Source organism: Schistocerca piceifrons, chromosome 5, assembly GCF_021461385.2.
Source record: "Schistocerca piceifrons isolate TAMUIC-IGC-003096 chromosome 5, iqSchPice1.1, whole genome shotgun sequence".
NCBI classification, from domain to species: Eukaryota; Metazoa; Arthropoda; class Insecta; order Orthoptera; family Acrididae; genus Schistocerca; species Schistocerca piceifrons.
The window spans coordinates 318,825,370-318,832,390 of NC_060142.1; the positions used below are offsets into that span (position 1 = coordinate 318,825,370).

General features: G+C 40.8%; 1 protein-coding gene across 1 annotated transcript; it reads left to right on the top strand.

Annotated features, from left to right (window-relative positions):
* The first annotated feature begins 4,380 nt into the window (after positions 1 to 4,380).
* LOC124798002 (CAAX prenyl protease 1 homolog) lies at positions 4,381 to 6,814 on the top strand. Its single transcript, XM_047261190.1, has one exon. The coding sequence runs from the start codon at positions 4,488 to 4,490 to the stop codon at positions 5,847 to 5,849; it is 1,362 nt and encodes a 453-aa protein (XP_047117146.1). The 5' UTR covers positions 4,381 to 4,487; the 3' UTR covers positions 5,850 to 6,814.
* Positions 6,815 to 7,021: the final 207 nt, after the last annotated feature.

The window sequence follows — 7,021 nt, forward strand, 5'->3', positions numbered from 1 at the left end:
TCCATCAACTCTGGGGAAGAGTCAGATGAAGCCTCGCGTAAAACAACATCCGCATGGTCAGATGGTTTACCACGGGATTTGACCCGCTGTTGCTGCTGCACAGTAGCTTTCTGCGGCTTGGTGGACTTTGGGGGAGCGGACGTGGGAGTAGTAATTGGCGCACTGGGCTTGGGGACAACCGCAGCCGTTGGAGGCGCGGGGGGCTGGACCAAATCCGCCAATGTACTTTTGTCTGCCGTTCGAGTAGGGGCTACTGGCTCTGGAACACTGGCTGCGTTGCAAGTGCACTGACAGCTACAGGTGTTAATGCCAACACTCACCACCTCAGTCTGCGTTGACGCATCGACTTTTGGAGTAGGCTTCTGTACCAGGGATGCAAAAGATGTAGCAAATGTGGGAGGTTGCATCGACTTATAAATCTTCTTGGCCTCACCATAGGGGATACGCTTGGTTGTTTTTATTTCCTGGACCTTGCGTTCCTCTAAAAATATGCGGCAGTCCCTACTCCAAACAGGGTGGTTCCCAGAGCAATTAATACATTTAGCCGGAGACGAGCAACCAATTCCTTCATGAGCACACTGACCACAGTTTCCACAAGTCGCTTCGCCTTTACAGCCTAAGGTGGTATGCCCAAAACGCTGGCATTTGAAACAGCGCATTGGGGCCGGGAAATAAGGCCTCACACTAAGGCGAAGGAAGCCAGCTTTAATATGCTCAGGAAGTGTTGTGCTACTGAAGGTCAGAATAAAGGAGTCGGATTTGACAAGAGCGCCATCAACCCTCTTCATGATGTGTTGGACATCAACGATACCTTCCGGAGCCCACTCACGTTGCAGTTCTTCCTTGGGAATATCAGCTAGATCCCGACATGTCACAACACCTTTGCTATAGTTCAAGGTGCTGTGCAGTTCGGTGTCTATGGCATACTCTCCAAGGCATTTAGCAGATTGGAGGTTAGTTGCTTGCTGGGAAGTGGAAGTTTCCACTAGCAAGGTCCCATTACGCAAGCGCTTCACCGATTTTAAGGAGCCACAGATTCCCTCCAATCCCTTTTGTATATAGAAGGGCGAAACCTTGTCGAAACTACCCTCCTTCCGTTTCACAATGAGAAACACATTCGGATTACCGGAATGCATTCTGTTACCTAAGACTGGACTTTTCAAAGAAGCGCCGGAGTCAGGGGGACTGACTGCACGGGCCCTCTTAAGAGACTGGGTGTTAGAACCTTCCAGCGGCCCACCCTTTCCGCTGGGAGGAAGAAAAGAGAATTTCGAAGGATCCATCTCGGTCCCACGAGCAGCTAGGGAACTAGAAGTCCACCTAGACAGAGCCCCGCGTGCCTAGGTAAGCCTTATACAACTGAGGTGCGGCAGGTTCCCCAGAGGTTGCCCGCTATCGACTGTTCCACCTCAACAGCCATGCATCTCATCAGCGCGCAGCACACCTTGAGATTGAGGGTTTTTTTATAGAGGTTGATTCCATCCTCGCGATCCGGGCGGTCAAGCCAAGATCCCCATTCCCTGAGACACACAACATTCCACCGCCGCGCCGCACGGTGGTCGTTGAAGTGTGCTTAGAGGTTACGGTGACAGGGGACTGGCGGCGCTTACCAGTCCCCAGCTCAGGACCCCGGGGTCGCCAAGCCCGTACTCAGCAAATGAATGCTGAGCCCCTGGGGGGGACAGGCTACAGTCGTGGTGCATCATAGAGAGTAATACTACTGCTTTATTCGTTTTTAGCACATACGAAAACAGCATTACATCCCTCTGAAATCCGCAGATGGTTGAAAACACTACTCTGCTATTGTTTGTCAACATTTCCTTCCGAATCTCATCTTTGTTCTTTCTGAGAGTTCAAACTAATGTTAGATTTCTTTAGAAGTTCTTTGGCCAGGTTGTAATCCGTAAAGAAATTAATAGAGGTACTGTTTCACCCAGTTTTCTCAATGCTTTCCATAAGCTTCAGTACATTTCTCCATTGATTTGTTTCTTGTGGACCATTTTCCGGGTTCCTACATATACTTCTCCTGCAGAAACATTTGCTGTTTTCACATAAGATAACAATCATAATTTTATTCCATATTTTCCTCTCTGTTTTGAAGGCATGTACTGATGGAAGGGACACCTTCCTCTGAATGGAACCAATTGCTCGTCCACTGTGACATTTTCTTAAGGAAGTAACATTCTAGGAAATTGTTCCACAAAGATTTCAGAGACAGTCCTGATAGCAGCCTGTTTATCATGGTGACGCCTAGCTGGTCGATCTTCTTTGTTGTCAAATCTGAGAGATCTGCAGATTGTATGGAAACGCTGAAGTGACGTCGCTGCACGAAAAACTGGTCGACCATTCATATTGTCCCATAGCTCTTCAAGAGATTCTCCAGCAGATCTGTACACACCAGCCAATATAAGAAGTCCCAAATAAGCCTTCAGTTTCTGATTTGTAATTGATGTGAATGTCGCATCTTTGGCTGCTGATACTCAGATCCATTCTCTATTGGTTTCATTCAAAACCAATGCCAAAATTTCTTCAGTTATAAACAGTGAAAACGAGGATACTTCCGATTTTATTAATTCGCTGAAGAGCAAACTGGGTAGGTTCTCGAGCAGGATGAAGAATGGTTCCAGCCCTACAGAAAAGAAAAAAATTAAATAAACTAGCTGACAATTAACCCCAAACTAATAGGATAAACTGCAGAGAAAAACAAGAAAAATAAATCTGGTATTAGGTAAAAAGTAAAGATATATTGCATACAAGGCCCAAGGGATTATCGAAGATAAGGGTTTTCATCTTTCTAGACAATCAATACATTGCCTTCCTTACCACGTAAATCAGTTTTGGCCGAACCGAGTTTCGAATCCACGACCATAGTGGTGATAACCTACCATGTTAGACACTTCCTTACGAAGCAGATCTATAACAATAATGATATACTCGTTTGCATATAATATATTTATTATGCTCACCTTGCCTGTGACGCAGGTGGTGAATTTGCAGATCACTCTGTACAAATATTGGTCTTATAAACATTTCCAACCACATTAGTTTCGTTAGGCAACTTAGCTGCACCTTCATCTGCTTCAGTAAGATCACTCTCCTCACTTCCAGCTGATACATTATCAACATCACTTGAACTATCAACAGAATGTTGAAAATCTGAATCATTAACAGGATAATTTACTGTTTCGTCATAAGACTCATTCAGAAGCCTTTCTAATTGTTCATTGCTTAGAAAACGACTAGCCATGTTGGCACACTAAATCAGACTGGCGGTGCGGTTGTTATACCAATTTTTACAACAATGTGAAATACCTCTGAGCCATTGTAGACCATACGATAACAATCGCGTGTATTACAAACAATCTGTCAGAAGAATTCAAATGAATATCCTCCTGGGTCTAAAACACTCATTCACCAAAAGTGTGTCTAAGTTATTTGTCTCAAAAAGTATTTCACACTTTGAAACAAGAATTAAGGATAACATAAATTATTGCAGACTTGAAGATTACATACAGTCCTGTCACAAAATAAATATTATTCGCGGATTTATACTAATTTTAGTAAACGAACTAGGTCAGTTACACCCGTTCACAGTAGGAAGGTTCAATAAAAAATATTTTGTGTGATCTTCGCTTTGTAATGGTTTTGAACACGTTTATACGACTCACATTTCTGGATGCATATTAACTTTATTCATCTATTCACCTTTTAAGAACGTGGGATAGAACTATGTCATCATAGGGTGTTGTTCTTGAAGTCCCAGAAACTATGGAAGTGCACCTGCCGACCATTATATTCACTGTTCTCAGTAATAAAATGAATACACACTGAAATAGAATGGAATACAGCAGTGGATACTCCACAATAAACGCGACAGAATGCTCGTGTTTTGAAATATACCCACCAGGGAGCAGTGCTGGAAAGAAAGTAGCGTAACAAAGTAGAACCAAGCTGAAGTTTTCGAAGCATAAGAAAAATTGCATCTCTTAATTCCACCACTGAAAATTGGGAGTTCACACATGCAACTGCAGATGCCACTAGCTGCGGCGACACTTTCGTTGCTTGTGTGAACCCGGCTTAACACGTAAATCCAAAATACTGAATAGTGCATCGAGGCTGGGGGATTAAAGCGATGTCACAGAGTTAAAGCGGTTTAACTTCCCTTGCATGGCTAAAAGTGGCGCCACAATAATTGGGGCGTTTCCACACGCAATTTCGATGGCGTCACTCTAGTGGTGGCCTAGTGGCGTTACTTTTGTTGCATGAGGAAACTCTTTCTATTCGTGACGTCATACCTGAATCGATCTCATATGTCTGACAATTTTCAAAGATGTAAAGTTCTTTCGATCTTTGAGAATTTCACGCCATTTGTAGTAGTAACTCTGCCCTAAGTGTAATGAGATATCTCTACCGTTGACTAACGTTGTCTGTCGTGGATCGTGTGGTACTGTGGAGTGTGGTGGAGCGTGTTTTTAACGTGAACGAAAATGTTTACAGAAGAACAGAAGATATTTTATGGAATATTGACGTTTATGATCGTAGAGTTCTTGTGGGAATTGTACCTGTCTATAAGGCAGCACCATGTGTACGAACATGCTGTGAGAGTTCCAAATGAATTAAAAGACATATTGACACATGAAACGTACGAAAAGGCAAGGATTTATGGGTTGGACAGATGCACATTTAGCATTGTGAAGGACATATTCGGTATGGTATTATCTGTCGCAATTATGTTGTTCGATGGAATACCTTACTTTTGGGATTTGTCGGAAAGAATTATATCCGCATTTGGTTACAGTTCTCATAATGAAATTTTGCAAAGTGTAACATTTGGGTTCATTTTGTATACTTTCAGTACAATAATTAATCTCCCTCTGGTTGTTTACAATACCTTCGTATTAGAAGAGAAACATGGATTCAACAAGCAAACGGTTGGGTTTTTTGTGAAAGACAAGCTGAAGAGCTTTGCAGTGTCTCAAGTTATATTTTCACCACTTCTTGCAGCCATGGTTTACATTGTTCAGATAGGTGGTAAATACTTCTTTTTATATTTGTGGATTTTTTCTGTTGTAACGAGTGTGTTTCTGTTAACGATTTATCCGAACTATATAGCACCACTCTTTGATAAATATACACCATTGCCAGATGGAGAACTTAAAACTAGAATAGAACAACTGGCAGCAAGTATAGATTTCCCTTTGTATAAGTTGTACGTTGTAGAAGGTTCTAAACGATCGACTCACAGCAATGCATATTTCTATGGGTTCTTCAAGAATAAAAGGATCGTACTTTTCGATACATTATTGAAGGATTACACTCCTGAAAACAAGTCTGCAGGAGAAGACAAATCTGAAGAACAAGAAAAATCGCCTACTGGAGAAAAGAAGGGATGCGACAACGATGAAGTTCTAGCTGTTTTGGGGCATGAACTTGGACACTGGAAACTGAACCATATATTGAAGAACTTTGTCATAGCACAACTGAACCTACTTTTCATGTTTCTTGTATTTGGACTAATGTTTAAATATGATCCCATGTACCGTGCATTCGGGTTCTCGACTGAACGGCCTGTTATTATTGGGCTCATGATAGTATTTCAGTACATATTTTCCCCTTATAATGCCATTCTGGGATTTCTGTTGACTATGTTAAGTCGAAAATTTGAGTTTCAAGCAGATGCCTTTGCCAAGTCTTTAGGGAAAGCAAAAGAACTGCAACGCGCGTTAATTAAATTGAATCAAGATAATTTAAGTTTCCCTGTTTATGACTGGTTGTTTTCCATGTGGCATCATTCTCATCCACCTCTTCTGGAAAGACTGAGAGCTATTGAATATAATAAGACAGACTAACAAAAGTGCTTAATTCCTGATATGTAACCTTACAAGAATATATTTCAGCGTCCAGGGATGGCTATAAGTGTTGTGCTGATGTGTGACCTTGTTTCAAGAACATATTTCAGTGTCCAGAGAGAGCTGTAAGTGTCGTGACTGATAGAAAATTTTTTTCATAAAAGAACCGTTTGTGTCCGGAGATGGTGTATTTGTTTTATATGGTTATTAAGACTGTGTGTGGCATAAAACTGCTTTGTGTTTATTGAAATGAACGCAGAGCTGTAATACAGTGAAGTCAAATGTTATCATTATTGTGTAATGTGACTTGTGGTATTTTTGTGGAGGCCACTGCACAAAGTCAGTTGCTTATGCAGTTTGTAGAGTTAGGTAGTTAATGACCTTCAGTCACAGTGATATTTATGGCATTTATTTTAGTAAATGTTGGAACACTACCAGAAAAGAAACCAGTGTACACTGTAGGCCTATGTAAGATGCAACATTCCAGAATCAAAATTGCTGATGTACCAAATGCACTACTGTTAAAGTAAGTGTCTTATCTGTTAGAACAACTTGAGGCAACCAAGATAGCTTCTCTTTAGCCCTTCTTTGTCTTTGGAAGACAAATTTAAGTTCTAAAAATATCATGAAAAGTGTGTGTGTGTGTGTGTGTGTGTGTGTGTGTGTGTGTGTGTGTGTGTGTGTGTACGTACTATTGTTTTCTACCATTATTGCCAATTTGTATTGTCATTTTATGCAGAAAGATTTTTTTGTGGTGTTCTTAATGAATGACTGTGAAATGAATTTAAGGATTTGTACTGTAATAACCTCTCTCCTAATCTGATGACATAATTGATAGGCCTAATCCTAGTGCACAAAAAGTCTAAAATTGTTTTGCAGCCATGAAGAGCAGGTTGAAATTAGGTATGTGCACAATTAGTGATCTTTGAATACAGCTATAGAAATAAAAATGTGTCCTTTATAAACATAACTTTACATACTTGCTTTGACAGTCTAATTTATTCGTTTCATGAAATGCAGATGATAGTGATTCAATTAGAGTACACAAGACACATCAAAAGATGCTTATTACAACTTCACTAATATAAAACTAGAGTTCATAATATTGGGCAGTATTTAAACATTAAATTAACTCTTTTTGTTACACATCCATCTGTACATATCAAAACAGT